Below are 18,583 nucleotides of genomic sequence, written 5' to 3' on the forward strand. Positions count from 1 at the left end.
GGAGGATGCCAGGGACTCCCGAGCCCAGGAGCTGCTGGCGGTATGTCTTCCCCGCCAGGGTCTCGGAACCCTCTCCCGTGGAGAAAACCACTGACGCTCCCGCGTTCTACCAGGAATGGCCCACGGTGGCCTTTCCGGCGGACGCTAGCCCTGGGGAACCGCCGACCGAGGCCCTGACCTCAGCATTCCGTGCATCACAATGGGGCCCGCCATCACTGGGGTCCTGCAGGTTGGAAGCCTGGGTCCTCTTCGCCCTGCTCCCAGTGCTGAGCGTTTGGTCTGGGTCCGGAGAGAATGAGGTCCTGTTCTCCGTGGGGCCTTTAATCACTTAAGAGATAAACCAAAGCCCAGTGGCACGTAGCAACCTCATTTTACATTGTTTCCACCTTTCACATCCTATCCCTGTGACCTAGAATTATTCCTGACCTGGTAGGTGGGATTGTGGTATAGCTACAAGTTCTATAGGGGCATATTGGCAAAGTTAGCCAAAATTATGAATGCAGATATCCTTTGTGACTTTAATTAATCCTTCGTAGGTACTCAGGAACATACATGATGTATGTGCATGTCATTTACAGATTAGATTGAAAACAATGTCCATCGGTATGGGACTGGTTCAACAAAGTCCATCCATCAGTACAACATGAGGTTGTGGACAGTGTATATATACTTTGCTATTATTTGTATAAAGAGGTTGGGGAGATAAGTTCATATTTGCTTGTATATAAATAAAATGTACTTGGAAAGGTAAGAAATAAAGTGGTAACATCATTTTTTTTGGAGAGAGGAACTAAGGTTGGGAGATAGGACCAGAGGGAGATTTTTCCTCTCTGTATCTTTTTGTACCTTTTGGACTTTTTGGTGAATTTAAAAATACAGTATGTACAATTTTAAAAGTAAAAATAATCCTCGTTTTCTGGATATAAATGCTAAATCAAAAACTTTTCCCATGTGAGAAGGAACTTAATAAAAGATGCTTTGTTTAGATTGTGCCCTATCCTCCTCCAGAGAATAAAAGGTGGAGAAGCTGCCGGTGAGGAAGACAGCACACAGAGGGGACTAGTTTAGCTTCTCCTGTTTTCAGGGGAACAGTCCTGTTTTAGGTCTTTAAGTCATGGGAACACTGTCCTTGACAAACAAAAATATTTCTAGTTATTTGGATTCTCTGACCCAATACCCTATAGTCCAAACTTACTCTGAGTTTCGTAGGTCCATTCTGGAAGGCTAGGTCTGGATAAGGTGTCATCGGTCAGGTTTCATGCAGAATCTAAAATTACTCTCCCAGCTTTAACCCTCTGGAGTTATGTGCAAATAGTTGAGACCACACAGGGTAAATCTCTGAATGCTAATTGTCTTCTGTACTTCCTTTTATTATCATCATAGCCTTTGCATCAAGATACATAGCAATGATAGCAGATTTCTTTTTAAAGCTTAGTATTAAATATTAAATATCTTTCTCATTTTAATTTTACATTACTCTGCCAAGAAAAAAATTAAAACTCAGGTTATCTGAAGCCTGGACACACTTCCATGATCAGCCAGACTGCATCAAAGTTGGTGACTCTCCTTCCTGCTATCAGCAGGTCCAGGCCCCAGAAACATGGGACCAGGTTACAAGCATTTCTGAAAAGTGTGCTACAAAACGGGTGGCCTGTTCTAAGCCAGGTTACAAAGTATGGACAGGGTAAGGGAGGGACATTTTCTTCCAGAAACAGAAATTCTGAAGAGTCCCAGTCCATTGTTTTTCCCCAAAATGGCTGGAGGTGGGGTAAAATCTCAACATGAGCTTCAAAGTATTCTGTGTGAGGGGACAGAGTTGCCTTGCTGAGGAAGGACTGCTTGAGGAGGGGCCTAGCCGAGTGGACCACGACCTTCCTCAGCAAAGGACATGGAAAGTTGATCCTTCTGCCCCAGGGTGGGAAGGTAGGCTGAAGCCTGGCTGGCGCTGAATTCTCTAAGAGGTTTCCTGTAGAAACAGACAACACAGACGCTTCCTCTCACTTCAGCAAAGAAGTTATTTTTAAAAGCACTTGGGAAGTTTCCCTTCCAGCCTCGGGTGGGAGGCTCAGAGAAGGGAGTCATCAGTACAGCCGCCTTCCAGGCCGTAGCGGAATTCCTGAAGGTTGGAGACCCCGTAGAAGTGGACAAAGGCTGCTGCTACCACCAGGACATGAAAAATCTGATGCGACTGGAACTGTAGGAACAAGAGATGCATGCCTCTTAGGGTACTGGCAAGGAGAGAGCAAATGAGGAGAAAGCTCTTACCTCATCTACTGTCTCTTTAAATTTTTTTTTTAATATCATGAAAGTAATACACAGATACACACACAGATTTTAGTGAGCGGAGAGAGAGAGACAGGAACATCAATCTGTTCCTGTATATGTCCTGACTTGGGAGCAAATTGGAAAGTGATGTATTTGTTGTAGAAAATTTTTTTAAAAGTCGTGTCAAAAATACACCAAAATGTTCATATTGGTTACTTCCCCCCAATTTCCCCTGTGTAAATAGATATACCGCAAACACCACACAATCCCATATCTGTCTCAGACCTCTTACTTGGGGCCGGTCCCTGACCACAGGCACTGCCAGGAGGCCATTGCTTACCCAGATGTCAAACTTTCCAGGAAAGAAGCGCTCAGGAATGCGAGCAGCATAGAGGCCAGCTCCGGTGATGTACATCACAGCCATGAGGAAGAACCAGCCCATCTGGCCCACGGTGGTGGCCTTGACAAAGCCCTCGGCAATAGTAAAGTGCATGGTGGGCACAACGCCGCTTAAGCCAAGGCCCAGGAACACCCCTGCACAGAGCAGACACAAAGCTGTCAGGTGAGGGGACACCACTACACAGAGCTCACTGCTGCCTCACTCTGGAATCCAAGTGTCTATGATAACAGGTTCTTTTTTTTTTTTAATATATATTTTAATTAAAAAAAATTTTTTTTTCATTTTAGGAGAGGAGAGACAGAGAGAGAGAGAGAGAGAGAGAGAGAGAGAGAGAGGAGAGACAGAGAGAGAAGGGGGAGAGGAGCAGAAAGCATCAACTCCCATATGTGCCTTGACCAGGCAAGCCCAGGGTTTCAAACCGCCGACCTCAGCATTTCTAGGTCGACGCTTTTATCCACTGCACCACCACAGGTCAGGCGATAACTAGCTCTTTATTCAGGAAATGTAGCCACAAGATGGATAATAGTGAACAGATATTTCTTCAACATCAGATAGGAAAAAGGCTTTGAAAGTGTTTATATAGCTATTACCCTCTAAGGAGCAGCAAGAACCACCACCACACATTATTCATTATTTAAGAAGCCTTGGCAAAATGAGAGACCAATACCTTCTGGTGGCTGACTTGAGTACAGAACCCAGAAGGCAAATCTTGAGGTGGCTTTGAGACAGAGAGAGTGGACAGGTTTCCCAGTGAGATTGTAAAAGTCTCAATCACCCAGGACTGACACCCAGGTTGGAAAATGTGGCTGCTGGGACAAGTAAGGTGATAGGAAGGGAAGAACGGGCACTTCTATCAACACCCCTGCAGCGCACACCACTGGATGGCTGGATGGCAGGAACTACCTTCACTTTTGTAGATATAGCCTTGTTAAAGCACTGTGCCTGGCACATAGTTGATGCTTGATGAAGATTTAATTTTCATCTGGTGGTTATACCACCAGACACTAAGAAATCTAAAGAGATCAATGGTGTGCTGCTGTAAGAAACAAAACTTAAAAGTCTAGATGGGACAACCCAAAGATGCCTGTGCTACCAGCTACTATCATAGCTGACTGGTGTTTTTGTTGAAACCAAGCTTCCTGCTTCCCCAGTAAAACAACTAGAGGTGTTTTCATTTTAACTCGTTGGTCTGAGTGCTTAGGACTCAGGTCACTGAAATGACTGCTCTGTACATTTTTTTTTAACTTTCTCAAACCAAACAGCTGTCATTTTTATACTTGTAGCTAATTGATGAATGTGTGTCCTGTTAGCACTCTACTGAAATAGTATGAAAACTAGGAGACAACTGAGTTTTACAATCCACACTGTTCTGAAAGTTCTAAACACAAATCAGGCTTTGAGTTGGGTCCTCAGACTGCAAATCTTAGGGCCTAAGGTTGAGCCTATCAGAGGTCAAAGTCCAAATACCTATGAGAGTTATATCTTCTTCCAACCCACCTGCTCTTGTCTGCCGGTGTTTTGGAGTGGCAAACCGGTCCCACTGTGCCACAATGATAGCAGAAATGCCCAGGACGCAGACAATGGAGAGGTAGATGAGCCGTGGCTGTGGGGAGCAGTAGAAGGAGTAATAGAGCCAGGGGACAAAGCTCCCCATGATGAGCAGAGCAATCCCTGAATAATCCAGTCTGAAAAAGAGCCACAAAATCGAAATGCATTAGTGGGAAAAATGAAGGCTTCCTACGGCTCGTTTAAACATTTTTTCTGTTCTCTACCTGCTCCCAGATCTGACCATCCTGTCTCTTACCTATATCGTAGACTGAAATCCTAAAGGTCAAACACTTCTCTTTGCAGTGGAAAAGTTTCTCTCTCTTTCTCTTTTATTAGCAAGAGAGACAGACTGGAAGGAAGACGAGAAGAATCAACCCCTAGTTGCATCACTTTAGTTGTTCATTGATTGCTTCTCATACATGCCTTGACCAGGGGGCTCCAGCCAAGCAAGTAACCATAGGATCATGTCGGTGATCCCACACTCAAGCTGGCGACCCCACGCTTAAGCTGGGCGAGCCCATGCTTAAGCTAGTAACCTTGGGGTTTCAAATCTGGGTCCTCAGCATCCCAGGTTGATGCTCTCTCCACTGTGCCGCCACGGGTCAGGTGGGAAAGGTTCTAAGAGTCCCTGATCACAGAACTTTCTCTCTCTCTCTCTTCCCATCATGAACAGCCATGTCCCCCAAGTGAGCACTTAAATTCAGCTCTGTCATAACCAGCTGGTTCCCAGCTTCACACTCAGGAAGGGCTCTGAATATCACCCAGTTCTGATAGGTGGCATTCTAAAACCAAAATCCTTAAATTGGGAGTAGTATTAAGAGGTACTGTTCAGTTTTAATTGACTTTTAAATGCTAAAAATGTATTCATTACTGGTGTTATTGGAAAAAACAAAATAACCCACCACTAAAACCAACAACAACAGAACAAGCAAACGTAGAACTCCAGGCTGAGCTGGGCTTTTGGAAGGCAGCAGATGATGGACATCTGGGGCTTGCAGCAGTGCGTGGGCAGTGAAGATAAGCTCCTCAGCTGTGGGCAGGAACACAGCAGAAAGCACAGGAGACACACCACGCCCTGCTTGGCTAGAGTGCGTGGTCTCAGAAGGCAGCCCACTAACACCAAAGCTTACACAGGCTAGTGTGTGCAGGTAGGAAATATATCCCACACCTGGGCCCTAGCTGTTGAGGTGGTTGCCATGAATTTTTTCATGAAGGATTTAAGGGAAAGCCCCATCACCCTATTATATCCACAATGTAGAAAGCCTTTCCTCTGGCACAACAGGGCATCTTTCAGGGTCACTGAGTCCCAGTACTCAGCACTCAGATCACAGTATGTGACAATGGCCTGGCCTTTCCATGCTGACAAAAGTTCTTTCACTCACTTGGAAAATGTCCGAGAGACCTTCTCTGAATGACAGTAGACGGTGTGAAAGAGCCAGGAGAAGCTGAGGCAGAGCACTGCACCCAAGAAGAACATCCCAAAAACCACCTTCTCCTGCAGGGGGGCCATGAAGTACATGTTTGGTCTGAGCATGGTCAAGATTCCCAAAAAGAGAAACAGCACGAAACCTAGAGGAGGAAAAGGAAAAAGCCTGAGGGAGGGGGAACGTGTATATTTTGACAGTTGATGGTATTAAATCAGAACTAACACTATAGTGTTAGCTGTGGGAACTGCAGACTGAAATTTCAATGGAAACAGCAGTCACATAAACCCAGACAAAAAGACCATTTATAAAACAGCATTTTGCGGTGACAGTGGGAACTTCTGAAATGGAAGGAACTGCCTGCATGCTGGACAGCTCTCCCAGGGATCACAAGACAACCCCGAGTTTCATTTTCTTCCACCATTTCTAGCCCCCCCCCATCTTAAAGCTCAATGACCAATAGTTAACCAGCTCACTGGTGGTTCACAGGCACAAGGCCAGCTTTCAATCAAGTAGAACAATTCTCTTTTTCTTCCTTCCCAGGGACAAAGGCTCTGTACAACCCTTCAGCACTTAAAGCGACAAAAAAGACTGCCTTTTCCCACCCAAACCTCTCACCAAGCAGATGGGTCCAGATGTTGCCAGTCTCTGTGTGGATGCGGAAGATGCTCTTGAAGCAAGCCCGGAAGGAGGGCATGGGCGGTCTGTGGCCGTGCAGCAGGTAGTCGTTGTCCTTCAGCCAGTCGGGGAGCACATCATATGGGATGACCCTCCAGCGTCCTTCCCAGACCTAGAATAGTTAACCTTTGAACAATGCAGGTTTGGATTGCACAGATCCCCTTATCCATGTTTCAGCTGCATAGTGGATTGGCATCCCTAACCTCACTGTTCAGAGTCAGCTGTAGACACACACTCTCTAAGCAAGGCCCAAGAGAACACCAGTTTTCCTAAGGATGAGGGGTGGAGGGGGACATCAGTCAGGCTTTGGCTGGGCTCAGGTAATGGGGGAACCAGGCTGGACCTGGAGACCCAGGACACAGCATGAAAGTGACAATAGCAGAACGGACTGAGTCCTGACCATATTCTTGATGCCTCTGTTCGTGTGTCAGGTCAGGTTATCTGGAGAACTAAAGAAAGTAAGTCAGGACCTCCTTTAAGCTACTTGAAGTTTCAAAATTAAGTGAATAAAGTGAACAGAAGAGACAAATTGTACTCATGGCTTTCTGAAGCCACACAGTTGAGCTCTCCATGGCACCTTTCCTCCAGGAATATCTGGCTGTTCCTGCTCCACCCTCCCCCAGTGGGTTTAAGTTCGCACTAGGTTGAGACAATGTCTTTTTAGAGCAAAGGTTTTGTGGGGTTTTCTTGACAGAGACAGAGAATGCGTCATATAGAGGGACAAACAGGGACAGACAATAGGAAGGGAGAAAGATGGAAGCATCAATTCTTCATTGCAGCACCTTAGTTGTTCCATTGATTGCTTTCTCATATGTGCCTTGACTGGGGGACTACAGCAGAGCGAGGGACCCCTTGCTCAAGCCAGCAACCTTGGGCTCAAGCCAGTGACTGTGGGCTTCAAGCCAGCAACCATGGGGTCATGTCTATGATCCCACACTCAAGCCAGCGACTTTGGGGTTTCAAACCTGGGTCCTCCACGTCCTAGTCCAATGCTCTATCCACTGTGCCACTGCCTGGTCAGGCTAGAGCAAAGGTTCTTAACAGAATCCAGGGAGTAGATAGAAAAATTTATCTTCATTTTTACTCACCTTTAACTAAAATTTAATATTTCCCTCAATTATAAATGTGAACAAACCACAATAGAATTAGAACTGTGCCTGTCAGTAACTAAAATCACAGATAATTTTACACATTAATTTTACATACATCAAAATATTTCTATTCATCACTACTTAGAATCTGTAAGTGTTAATGTTATAACTTGTCATTAATGCATATTTCACGTGTTAATAAAGGAGCCCACATTACTGTACCCATTTTAATATCTTAATGACTGCCAGAAGGGGCCAGAGCAGAAAAATTAAGAGTTCTGTTTTAGAAAATATTTTGAATAAAGCCTAACACATTAGGCCATAAAAATATGCTACCCTTTCCCTGGATTTACTTCACCTTGGGCACAAAAAATCTACACACAGGAATAAAAAGTCTTCAGCCCAGTGCAGGCCTGCTACCTGGGACATCCCCAAGAAGCCCATCACCCCTCCCATCCAGGACAGAAGCTCCCAGGCTGCACCTTATACACGAACTCCTCCATCTTCTCCATGGCATGGTGGGCTTGCAGCGGAAGTGTCAGGACCCGCACCTCTTCTTCTTCCTCCTGGGGCCCTGGGCATGCTTGTTCTTCTTCAGCCTGTGTGAACAAACCAACACAAACCAACCCCAGCAGTCATCTCATAACTGCTCTATTCCAGATCAGACAAATCCAGGAAAACCCAAACTCAACGCTTTGTGCACATGGCCTGTGGCCTCTTCTCCAAAAGCATGACAGTAAGTTTAGGGCACTCCGTTCAGGATTTACTGGTGCTGTGTAAATGCTGAGGTGAGAGCTAGACAGTAGTCAGGCTGGCAGAGATGACAGTGGAGGGAGGGACACAGGATTAGCACCAAACCCAAATGTTCATTCATTTGTTTGTTTAGTGAGAGGAGGGGAGGCAGAGACAGACTCCTGATGCACCCTGACTGGGATCCCCCCCCGGGAAGACCACTAGGGGGCAATTCTCTGCCCATCTGGGGCCCTTGCTCTGTTGCAACTGGAGCCATTTTTTTGCGCCCGAGGCAGAGGCCATGGAGCCATCCTAAGCACCCGAGGTCAAATCGTTCCAATCAAGCCATGGCTGCAGGAGGGGAAGGGGGGTGTGTGGAAGAAGTGAGAGAGGAGGGGTGGAGAAGCAGATGGGTGCTTCCTGTACGTGCCCTGACCGGGAATCGAACTCGGGACATCCACACGTGGGGCCAGCACTCTACCACTGAGTCAACTGGCCAGGGCTCCCAAATGTTCTTTAAGTCTGAAAGTCTGAGTGCCACCCCTCACCCCCAAATTTCTAGGACAGTAGTTCTCAACTACTCCAATTTCCCAAATACTTCCATCTTCTAGACCATGAAATTCTCAAAACAAGGAGAAAGACAGTCTCAGAGATCCCCTCAGGACTGAAATCCGCTCCCCGTTCCCTGCTTGCTGACTCTGGGGATGCCATGATGACTAAACTGTATCCATAGCAGCTCCCAGGAGGACCAGAGCCGCAGAACTGGCTCCGACAGGAAAGAGCAGCACTGACCCCTGTGCCGGAAAGAGCCCTGACACGAGAGTGCAACTGGCGGAGTACCTGTCCTCCACAGGCTCTCTGTCCCAGACTCCAGACCATGGAGGAGAGCTCCACACTTCAGCTCCTTCCCTGAGCTATCTGTTCTTGAGAAAGCAATCAATGAACAACTAAGGTGTCATTATCTGCTCTCCTGCTGATGGCCCTGGTGAACAAATGGCCCCTCTCAGACTTTGTGACACAGAGTCCTGCTTGCTTACTAAGAGCAGCACTCTCCTGTCCTCAGTAACAGAGTCCTTGGTTTTGTTCAGGGTGCAATGTTACTGTAATTTTACTCAGGCCCAAGGAAAAGGCTGCACTGTCCAACTTCCACTGCAGCTGAGTGTGACTAAGTACAAGTTCCGACCTCTGGCAGATGGGATGTAACTGGGAGTGTCCAGGCACTTCCAGAAAGGGTGGGTCCTTCTCCTTCCTCCTTTGTGCTGGCTACTGTGTGGGCGTGTTGATGGACATTAAGATAAAGGAGGGGCAAGGCAGGTGCCTGACAGTGGTACAGCCTTGACCTGCTTCCTCCTATTAGTCTTTTACTGGACAGAATCCTATCTTGCCAGAGCCACAGGGATTTTTGTCATGTGAAGCTGAATCTAGTCCTAGCTGTGAGTTGAGAGCTTACAAAGTGCAGATGGAGGAGGTGAAGGAGAGAGTCCAACCAAGGGACGGACTCCTGGGAAGATGACTTACTTTGGTTGGACTGGCAGCTCCCCGTTTGCCCTTCTCTTCTAGCAGGGGTCCTAGCTCAGCCAGCTCCACCGTGTCCGTCTCCCTGTTGCTGGCAGGAGCCCCATTGCCTTGTGCCGCCACAGGTCCTTTGTGAGAAGACATCTAGCTGGTTCCTCAATACCCTGCAGCTTCAGCTTGGGGAAAGGCTGGGTGTCTCAGCCCCAGAGGGCAGAGATCTCCCTGTGATGGCAGACACTGAAAGCAAACACAACATGAAGGGTGTTGACAATTTATTCCTCTCAGAGTTCTGAAGCCACAAGTCAGTACTGAATAAGACACTAGCTAAACAACACATCCTGTTTCCAATTCTTTTTTAAGTGAGAGAGGGGAGACAGTGAGGCAGACTTCCGCATGTGTCCAGACTAGGATCCACCCGGCAACCCCCTTCTGGGGCAGATGTTTGAATCAACTGAGCTATCCTCAGCACCTAAGGCTGACACTCAAACCAACAGAGCCACTGGCTGTGGGAGGGAAAGAGGGAGAGAAGGGGAGAAGCAGATGGTCACTTCTCATGTGTGCTCTGACCAAGGATCGAATCCCGGACATCCACATACCAGGCCAACGCTCTATCCACTGAGCAAACCGGCCAGGGCCCCTGTCTCTAATTCTAAAGGCCAATTAATTGCTAAAATGAAATCTATTCCTTCTTCTCCCTCTTTAATATTACTCTTTACTCAGAACCCCTTAAAAGGTTGAAAATATCATATAACACTTGGTTGCTTGACCTCAAAGCATCTGTGATTTTTGTACCAAACTGTCACCACAGAAAAATAGCTATCCACTCCCTCCCATGGGTATGGAGCCCATTGAGTGAGAAGACATAGCCCATCATTCCCAAAGCTAGTTCTGCTCAAGAAACATCTGGCTTTGAGATTATGAAGCCAATACACGAAGTCAACACCTGGCTGTAACTACAAGACCTCGGAGGCTTAGTAAAGAATTTAATGCCAACTGAACTCAGCTTGGTTTTATTTACAAATGCTCTGACAAGTGTGCCCTGCATACAAAAGGAGCTTGTGAGCTAGGTGTCCAGTGGTTAATTTCTCTGCAAAGTCTACTAATTCTATTATATGATTTGATCCTAGGTTGAACACCTGGATAATAAGCTTCATAACAACCGCTCTTTAAAGGAACCAATAACTTACCTGGAAGCAGGAAGCTGAAAACAAGGAGGTAGCCTGGCCCTCTGCACACATGCTAAACAACTGGCTCAGCAAGAGCTTGGCCAGCCACCCCAGATCATAACCTAAGTCCCACTCAAGTTAGATTTTAAGAAATGGCCATACAGATCCTTTAGGAAAACCAGAAAAACCTAGAACTCGGTTTTCTAGGAACAGTCTCAAAACCTTTCAGGTTTTCCTGAGTTAGATTTCAGGCAGTAGTCTTTAATCAAGCCTCAGAGAAATAAAAATTATATTGAGAAGTGCCCAAAGATTTCCACAGCCATGTAAATTACTAGTTTCTTTCTCTCGGAAATAAAGTTTATTGATCATTAACAGCAACAGCAGCCAGAATATTAGCATTTTTTGCACTAGTTACCCGAGTCCCAATAACCAGAGGGCAATGCAAGGAGGGCCAGGTAACACCTGCACTGATTTACAAGAGGGGAAATGTAGGCTTAGGAAACCCAAATCGTTTCTAAGGGGCAGAGTGTGCATGACCACTCCTGAGGCTTGATCTCCCCTGGCTGTTCACTATACAAGCATCTCTACCAACATCTTTGACATCTCGTACCAGTTATCTCTCTATTTTTTAATCCAAGAGTAACCACACTTTCTTCTCAGGGATTTTAATTGGGTTTAGATAGTCAGGTGAGGTCAGTCCTCAAGTTTCAAAAGTCATGCTATGCTCAACTCACAAGCACAGCTGAAAGCATCAGGCAAATCTAGTTCGAGAGCAAACAATAATTCCCCGTGCAGCAGACCTTTACATGGTCTCAACATATAGGAAGTTCCTCTTCCTGCAAGTATGTAAGACTGACAAGACAAATGCCACTTAGTCAACAACTGAGCCACCATGGACAACAGGAAGCTGGAGGCCCCTGAAAACCTCAGGACAGAGGCAACCCACGTGAGAAGAAACATTGGGAAATCCTTTTCAACAGGTTGACCACAAAACCTGTTTCCTCAAAGTGAAGTACTACCCCATCAACAGCTTGACCTATACTGAAAAATAATTTACACTGGAGAAAAAATATAAATAGCTTTGGGCATCTTGGAGAAGTAAGTCTCAAAAGGGGAATATTAGCTCAGAATACTGCTGCCAGTACTTTAGAGGCAGGCCAAAAAAATTATTCTCAGGTTCTAGGATACAGTATTACATAGGTGACAAATTGATACATAACCCTGATTTTGATCAGAGCCCACATTTCAAAATGAATTAATGGGGCAGCATTCCAGCCAACAAGCACAAGACAATACTTTTTATCACTTGCTAAGGATTTACGCTTGTGGAGATTTCTCCTTTCCTTGAAATCTAACAAATGTATTTCATACTGCACCCTAAGGCATTCTAAGGTTTTGTGCAGAATAAAAAGTTTAACAAGCAAAGTCATTGTCTTCAAAGAGCCTACAATTCAATGGCATAAAGTAATGTAAGGTATGTACAGTCAGTGATATAATTTCACTGCTCCAGGAGAGCAGTGGAGAGAGAGAACCCCTAAGCTAGAATGGCCACACACTAAGTTCAGTTATTTCTAATGCTGTGTAAAACTATTTTACTAGAAGCAATGAGAATAATATAGACAAACTTCAAGTTGGGCAACTAGGGTCAGAAATCAGAAGCAAAACCAGGTTAGTATTCTTATAACTTCCTCATTTAATCTGAAAAATTTCTACGCCATCAAGTCCAGCATTCTCTTAGTCTCTTGGTCATCATTAAAGACTTTTCCCTTTCTGTCCAAATCACGTGCTGCTAAGTCTTCTGATTCCCCCCAGCTCCTATGTCCCTGCTCCCCAATAACGTCTCCTAGACTCAGAATCACTAAACCTAACACCCTAGTTAATTGACAAACCCGCCATCAGCTACAACTCATCATACAAGACGTGTCATCATGCATTGAAATACATACAATGGAGGTCATCATAGTGAGCAAAGTCCACTGTCCACTTTGGTCTTCTAAACTGTAGCAACAGAGACAGGAAAGGGAGAGATAGGGATCGGAGGTCTGGCAAGAAAGAAAAGCAAGTAATACTAGGACCTAAAAATATAATTTCTGACAGGGTAGACCACTCACAAACAATTGGGAATGATTATGTGTTTTGGTCTCTCTGACATATAAAATCAGCATACACCCCTAAGTTGTTAAGACTGATTCTGGGAACACTCAGGAGAGACAAATACACTTCAGCTGTCTATATCCTTATGTCAAACTCAAACTCACCTCAAACTCACCACACTGGATGTAGCAAGTTATAAGTGGGCCAAACTCCATGGAGTGCATTTTTGATAGGATTTCTTCAATTCCAGCTAATAAGTTTTTACCACTAAGCTTTCTAAATGGATAGACCCATATTAGAAAATAGAGCTGTGGACGCAGAGAGTTATTTGTGTGCCAAACTTGGGAAAGGACTGATTAAAAAAAAAAAAAATTATTTATTAATTTTAGAGAGAGAGGAAAGGTAAAAGAAACACCAGTTTGTTGTTTCACTTATTTATGCATTCACTGCTTGATTCTTTTTTTTTTAATTTTTTTTTAAAAATTTATTCATTTTTAGAGAGGAGAGAGAGAGGGAGAGAGAGAGAGAGAGAGAGAGAGAGAGAGGACAGAGACAGAGAGAGAAGGGGGGAGGAGCTGGAAGCATCAACTCCCATATGTACCTTGACCAGGCAAGCCCAGGGTTTCGAACCGGCGACCTCAGCATTTCCAGGTCGACGTTTTATCCACTGCGCCACCACAGGTCAGGCCACTGCTTGATTCTTGTATGAGCCCTGACCAGGGATCGAACCTGCAACCTTAGCATATTGGGACAATGCTGCTCAGTCAGTGCCCAGGACTGATTTTTTTTTTTTTAAGATTTTATTTATTTATTATAGAGAGGGGAGGGAGGGAGGGGGAGAGAGAGAGGGAGAGAGAGAGAGAGAGAGAGAGAGAGAAGGGAGGAGGAGCAGGAAGCCACAACTCTCATATGTGCCTTGACCAGGCAAGCCCAGGGTTTTGAACCGGCAACCTCAGCGTTTCTAGGTTGACGTTTTATCCACTGAGCCACCACAGGTCAGGCTGATTCTTTTTTTTTAATTTTAGTGAGAGGGCCCTGGCCAGTTGGCTCAGTGGTAGAGCGTTGGCCTGGCATGCAGGAGTCCCGGGTTCGATTCCCAGCCAGGGCACACAGAAGAAGCGCCCAACTGCTTCTCCACCCCTCCCCCTCTCCTTCCTCTCTGTCTCTCTCTTCCCCTCCCACAGCCAAGGCTCCGTTGGAGCAAAGTTTGCCCTGGCGCTGAGGATGGCTCTGTGGCCTCTGCCTCAGGCACTAGAATGGCTCTGGTTGCAGCAGAGCATCGCCCCCTGGTGGGCATGTTGGGTGGATCCTGGTCGGGCGCATGCGGGAGTCTGTCTGACTGCCTCCCCGTTTCCAACTTCAGAAAAATACAAAAAAATAAAAATAATTTTAATGAGAGAAGGAGAGGCAGAGAGACAGACTCCTGCATGCACCGGAACCCAGATCCACCCCACAAGCCCACTAGGGGGCGATGCTCTGCCCATCTGGGACCCTTGCTCCATTGCAATCAGAAATCAGAGCCATTTTTTAGCAACCAGGACTGATTCTTTTCTCTCTCTCTTTTTTTTTACAGAGACATAGCGAGAGTCAGAGAGAGGGATAGATAGGGACAGACAGGAACGGAGATGAGAAGCATCAATCATCAGTTTTTTGTTGCGACACCTTGGTTGTTCATTGATTGCTTTCTCGTATGTGCCTTGACCGTGGGCCTTCAGCAGACCGAGAAACCCTTGCTCAAGCCAGCAACCTTGGGTCCAAGCTGGTGAGCTTTGCTCAAACCAGATGAGCCCGCGCTCAAGTTGGCGACCTCGGGTTCTTGAACTTGGGTACTCCGCATCCTGGTCCAGTGCTCTATCCACTGTGCCACTGCCTGGTCAGGCCAGGACTGATTCTTAATCACCAGCCAGCTACTTGGAGAGTTTATTTCCCTCACAGTTTTTTGAGACATTTATTCTTTGAACCAGTTCTCAAGTTTCCCAGGCTATAGCACAATCCTCCCCTGGAGCAAAGGCACAGAGCTTCTAGTTTTAAATCTGGGATCCCTGGACCCTTAGGGAATCCATGGGTAGGCTCTACCTATGCCTACCTGACTTTGTTTCAAAACAAGACTAGTCGAGTAGTAAAGACAAGGAACAGCTATCTTTTCCTCTATATACCCTGTTAGAGAAGGACAGTTTCATAGCAATAGCTGGGGAAAAATGAATCCAGGCAAAGGCCTATGTTTGAAAATTACCGAAGTGTAGCAATGGGGTCTCAGCTTTCCTACTTGATGCCAAGTCACTGACTTAAGAGTGTGAAGCAGCCCTGGCCGGTTGGCTCAGCGGTAGAGCGTCGGCCTAGCGTGCGGAGGACCCGGGTTCGATTTCCGGCCAGGGCACACAGGAGAAGCGCCCATTTGCTTCTCCACCCCTCCACCGCGCTTTCCTCTCTGTCTCTCTCTTCCCCTGCCGCAGCCAAGGCTCCACTGGAGCAAAGATGGCCCGGGCGCTGGGGATGGCTCTGTGGCCTCTACCCCAGGCGCTAGAGTGGCTCTGGTCGCAACATGGCGACGCCCAGGATGGGCAGAGCCTCGCCCCTGGTGGGCGTGCCGGGTGGATCCCGGTCGGGTGCATGCGGGAGTCTGTCTGACTGTCTCTCCCCGTTTCCAGCTTCAGAAAAAATGAAAGAAAAAAAAAAGAGTGTGAAGCAGAAAATCACAAACTAATGTCCTTTGCAACTCTTCTCTGGTTAAAGTGGTCCCACAGAAGAGGTCTTTTAGATTCCAAACAGACAGGCAAGCTTTTCAAATGCTAAGCCAAGCCAAAAAAAAGAAAAAGAAGAAAAAGAAATAAAATGATATACAGGCACATGAAGGAGTTTCATGCCAGTCCCTGTTTGTAATCAAATACATCTCTGATATATAAGGTCCGTGGTTACACAACATAGTGATCACTTTATATTATGTGTCCCAGATGCCCTGATGAAAAAAGCAAATGAGCTGCATGCCTAGAAGCCAATCAATTGGAACTGGTTTGTCCAGAGGGCACTTTCAGCGGCCTTTCAATCCAAGTAATGGGACAAAATAATATACCTGGAGTGTCAGTTCGGCTTCATGTTACAAAGAAGTAGAGACCTCCAAGGCAGGGAAATAGAAAGCAAACTTACTGGCCTAGAAAGAAATGCAAATTATTTTGTTTTTGTTCTTTTCCTTATTTGTTTTATCCTTTTATTATTATTTTTTAATTCACTCTTCCATAAAAGAATTCTTGGAAAGGTACAATAAGGTCAGACTAAAGAGGGCCTAAAAGTCTATTAAAGATGGTGTACTTTATCCATTAGCAGTGGGGAGGCTGGAGGATTCATGCTCCTTCCTGATACTTGCCTGAAATTATTTTCTACTTGCAGGCAAAGTGGTTAATTTTTTTTTTAATTTCTTGGGAATCACACAGTATCTTGCTACTGAGAACAAAATGCTTTCAGATTTACTCTGTAAGTAGGTATAGTGGAGGTTCTCTAAGATACACCTTCACAGTACGTAGCACACCAGCTTTTAAACTGATTCCTCAAGTATCACCCACTACATGGGGACAGAAGTTACTACTGTACTGGTATAAAGAAACTGAGTGGCTGTGAGCTGGGAACTGCTATCTGATATTGCAATTTGTTTAGCACTACCCAGTCTAAATTCCTCCTACTGTGCAGATACTACAAAAATATCAGGAACAGCAGTTGCACTGTAACAGGTGACCCATGACCCAAGCCCCAAGAGAGAAAAGCAAGGAAGAAACCCCAAGTACTTCATTTCAGAAAAGAACCAGCCATTATAATGTTCACTTGATTTAAGTTGGTAGCTTAAATCCCCATTTTCCGTCTTCTCACTATTTGAGGGAAACACTATGGTTAACCCACTAAAGTACTATGCAAGCCTTTTATTTTTCCTCCCACACCTGATTCTGTGTCAACTGAAATGCGCTTTCTCAGTTTCCCACCACCTATGAAGAGAAGAAACTGAGGGAAAGTATGTTTATCTACTTTATGTTCTTAAAAATTGAACACTATTGAATACGAAACCTCAAACATAGCATGGCATACATCAATGCGAGATTTCTAGGGTAATGAAATCTCGTTTTCCCCCAAAGTACTGTAGATTTTGCTCACACTTCAGCGTGTAGGAATATCTTAAAGGGTAAACTGTCCATTAACCTCCCTTTTCCCATCAAGGTGGGGACACTGTCTTGTGTTGGTCGAGGAACCCTGGGGCTCCCAAGGCAGGTGTTCTCTGCTGGGACAGGCAGCCCAGTGAGCCAGGCCGCCCCCGCCCCGAACCCCGGCTCCCTAATTGTCTCACGCGGCAGCCCGGGGACCAGGCTTAGCTCCGGGCCTGGCCTATTCCGAGCCCGATCCCGAGTGCAGACGGCTCATCCCCCGCGGGGCTGGAAGGCAGCACTCACCAGGACGGCGGGCAGTTGGGGAAACTGGGGACCGGCAGTCTGAGGTGGCTTCTGAGGTCGCCTCGGCGGCCGCGCGCAGTGGGAGGGGCCGGAAATGTTTACAACACAGACCGCGGCGGAGCCGGGAGGCGCGGCCGGCTCCAGGGCCGAGGGTCTCGGACCCCAGGGACTCTTGGGACGTCCAGGCGCCCTGGGTCCCCACTCTCTACTGGTTTCTGCTCACTCGCTCGCGGCAGCAGCCCCGGAAACTTACCGCCAGACGACAGGCTCAGCTGGGGGCCGCGGACCCCGCGCTACATCCCGCAGCGCGGCAGGCGGTCTGCGGCCCAGCGGCCCCGATCTTGACGCTCTCCGCGCCGGAAAAGGCTTCCAACACACTACGTCACCTCCGCCCCTGCGGACCAATCACAGGCCTGCTCCTCTCAACCACGCCCACCTAGGCCACTCCCCCGCTCTGCCCCTGATTCTGAGCTCCACTTCCACAGCTAGTCGCGCAGGGAGCACTGGAAGAAAACATCCGAGGGTCAGACCTAACCGAATCCCGCGAAGGATCGCCGAATTTCATTCCATGCACCTTTCCTCTACGCTAGCAAACCCCCTGTACCTCACCTTTGACCAACGCCTGTCCTTTATCTTCGAATCACTTATTCCTTTTTCAATCTCTTGGTCTCTCCCTCCAAGTATTGTTGAGCCCCTCACGTGCGAGGTACTGGGGTAGCCTTCAGTTCGGCTCTTGTTATTTTCTATCATAAACAGTGGAATTATTTCTAGTCTCGTTCCGGCTTATGCTACCACACTGCGAACTGAGTGCACACCTGGGAGACAGGTGGTACAGCCCTCCTCTTGAACCACATAACACAGAAAATGACTTGAGGTGCCACTTCCTCAGTTCTCCAAAGGATGGTGCATAACTAGTTTTACTCTAGATGCAGAGACAGGTAGTTGGTTATAATCTCTTGGTGCTGGTTAAAAGTGTGGGCTCTGGACGCATGTTTCTGTCCCTGGCCAGCCTATGATCTTGAGCACCTTACTGGACCCTTCCAAAAGATAATTACTTCAACTGAAAAATCGGAAGAAAACAATGCTACTTCACTGGGTCTTTGTTAGGATTGAGATAATTCAGCCCTGGCAAGATAGCTCGGTTGGTTAGGGCATGGACCCCATGCACAGAGGTTGCATGCAGGCTTGCTCCTGGTCACAGCACATATGGGAACAGATTTAAATTTGTCTCTCTCCCCTT

At 46.6% G+C, this 18,583-nt stretch overlaps 1 protein-coding gene across 3 annotated transcripts; it reads right to left on the reverse strand.

Moving 5' to 3' along the window:
• Positions 1-1,331: 1,331 nt before the first annotated feature.
• On the reverse strand, positions 1,332-17,719 carry ADIPOR1 (adiponectin receptor 1). Of its 3 annotated transcripts, XM_066239568.1 has the most exons (9): positions 17,597-17,698; positions 12,766-12,817; positions 9,657-9,890; positions 7,889-8,005; positions 6,256-6,427; positions 5,596-5,782; positions 4,163-4,350; positions 2,606-2,799; positions 1,332-2,194 (listed from the first exon to the last, which is right to left on the reverse strand). In XM_066239568.1, exons 3-9 carry the CDS (start codon positions 9,795-9,797, stop codon positions 2,066-2,068), a joined length of 1,128 nt encoding a protein of 375 aa, XP_066095665.1. In that variant the 5' UTR covers positions 9,798-9,890; positions 12,766-12,817; positions 17,597-17,698; the 3' UTR covers positions 1,332-2,065. The 3 variants fall into 3 exon arrangements, with proteins under 3 accessions (XP_066095665.1, XP_066095656.1, XP_066095669.1); XM_066239559.1 differs by lacking the exon at positions 12,766-12,817 and having other exon boundaries at positions 17,597-17,719; XM_066239572.1 differs by lacking the exons at positions 12,766-12,817; positions 17,597-17,698 and adding an exon at positions 17,344-17,531.
• Between the last annotated feature and the right edge of the window lie 864 nt (positions 17,720-18,583).

Source organism: Saccopteryx bilineata, chromosome 1 (genome assembly GCF_036850765.1).
Source record: "Saccopteryx bilineata isolate mSacBil1 chromosome 1, mSacBil1_pri_phased_curated, whole genome shotgun sequence".
Taxonomy (NCBI): Eukaryota; Metazoa; Chordata; class Mammalia; order Chiroptera; family Emballonuridae; genus Saccopteryx; species Saccopteryx bilineata.

Bases quoted from the DNA above. Each gene is read 5' to 3' on its own strand.
- ADIPOR1 (XM_066239559.1), bottom strand. From the start codon at position 9,797: ATGTCTTCTCACAAAGGACCTGTGGCGGCACAAGGCAATGGGGCTCCT. The intron at 4,351-5,595 runs GTGAGTGAAAGA...GCTCTTTTTCAG, and splicing joins GTCTCTCGGACATTTTCCAA to ACTGGATTATTCAGGGATTG. The intron at 2,800-4,162 runs GTGGGTTGGAAG...TGCTCTGTGCAG, and splicing joins ACACCGGCAGACAAGAGCAG to GGGTGTTCCTGGGCCTTGGC.